This window comes from Aureococcus anophagefferens (genome assembly GCF_000186865.1).
Source record: "Aureococcus anophagefferens unplaced genomic scaffold AURANscaffold_167, whole genome shotgun sequence".
Taxonomy (NCBI): Eukaryota; class Pelagophyceae; order Pelagomonadales; family Pelagomonadaceae; genus Aureococcus; species Aureococcus anophagefferens.
This window is the reverse complement of record NW_008705711.1, coordinates 1-1,059: the sequence shown is the minus strand read 5'-3', so window position 1 is coordinate 1,059 and position 1,059 is coordinate 1. Positions and strand designations below refer to the sequence as shown.

Here is a 1,059-nt window from a genome sequence, read left to right as displayed (position 1 = left end):
GGAAGCGGCGAGCTGGGAGAGGACCACCACAACCAGCAGTTTTATTTAGCTGGATGATGAACTCACTAACTCGTTACCGGAAACATATTGTACTGCCGTAAATGCAATTTCCGTCCACTTGGCCTTAAAGGAAGCAAGTAAGATCCTCCCTCGAGGGGAGGTTGAGCTCAGTTTCAATTAAATATGCCAGGATGAAGGCCGACGGACCGCGCTTGGATGGCGCAGCCACCTCAGCCATACTTCTGCAACATAATGAGGAAAGTAATTTTTCTTTTTTTTTAAATATGGAACAAGGGGGCCGGACTGGAGACCACGTCTTCCATGAGACCTGTTGCCTCCTCCCTGTCCGGCCAAATATACAGTAACCAACAATCAGACAGCCACCGCCCTCGACGCTGGATCTTTGAAGGGGGCCACCCGATGGCATACAAGGCTGTAGCTCCACCAGCCCGCAGCGAATGGGTGGCGTGATCAGCAGGGTCCAGACCCAGAGCCACCGCCGCTGCTTTGAGCGCTGTGTTAACTGTGCTACGCTCCAGGACCCTACCGCAGGCTAAGCAGAACACGGGCCGCTTGGACCCGTTGGCTCCGAAGCGGGCTGGGTTCATTGTGTACAGCTGCCTAAGGAGGCATAACGGGTTGATGTCAGACGGCGTGTCACCTGCTCGCAGTTTGATATTGAGCTTGTAACCGTCGTTGTAGATGTCTGTTTTGGAGCCTGGGATGTGGATGACCAACTCGTCCGCTGCCATAATTTGTTCCCACCCCAACTTGTGACCTGCCTGGAAGATGTGGAGATGCTCCATGCGGAGGACCTTGTCCTCGTGGACCACACCATCCTTTGACAGGTATTCACAGGCACGCAGCAAAAAGGAGAAACCGAAAGACACCGCGGTGAGTAACAGCAAGTCATCCCACAGCCCAGTGTCCAACCCCAGTTGGATCTGCTTAATATGTGCCACTGTCACCGGATGCTTGCGCTTGGGGGACTTCTGTCGACGCTTCAAGCCAGCCATGGCCATCTTAAGTCGCAACTTGTCCTTGAGAATATCCCTGCCA

The 1,059-nt window shown here is 53.7% G+C and overlaps 1 protein-coding gene across 1 annotated transcript in view; it reads right to left on the bottom strand.

Moving 5' to 3' along the window:
* The window catches only part of AURANDRAFT_68481 (hypothetical protein), a gene marked incomplete at both ends in the record, with an annotated part of 3,230 nt that extends 2,208 nt beyond the window's left edge, over positions 1 to 1,022 (bottom strand). The window contains 2 exons of the mRNA XM_009044175.1: positions 241 to 328; positions 367 to 1,022. Coding sequence (XP_009042423.1) covers positions 241 to 328; positions 367 to 1,022 — 744 coding nt within the window. The remainder of the gene's footprint in view (positions 1 to 240; positions 329 to 366) is intronic.
* Between the last annotated feature and the right edge of the window lie 37 nt (positions 1,023 to 1,059).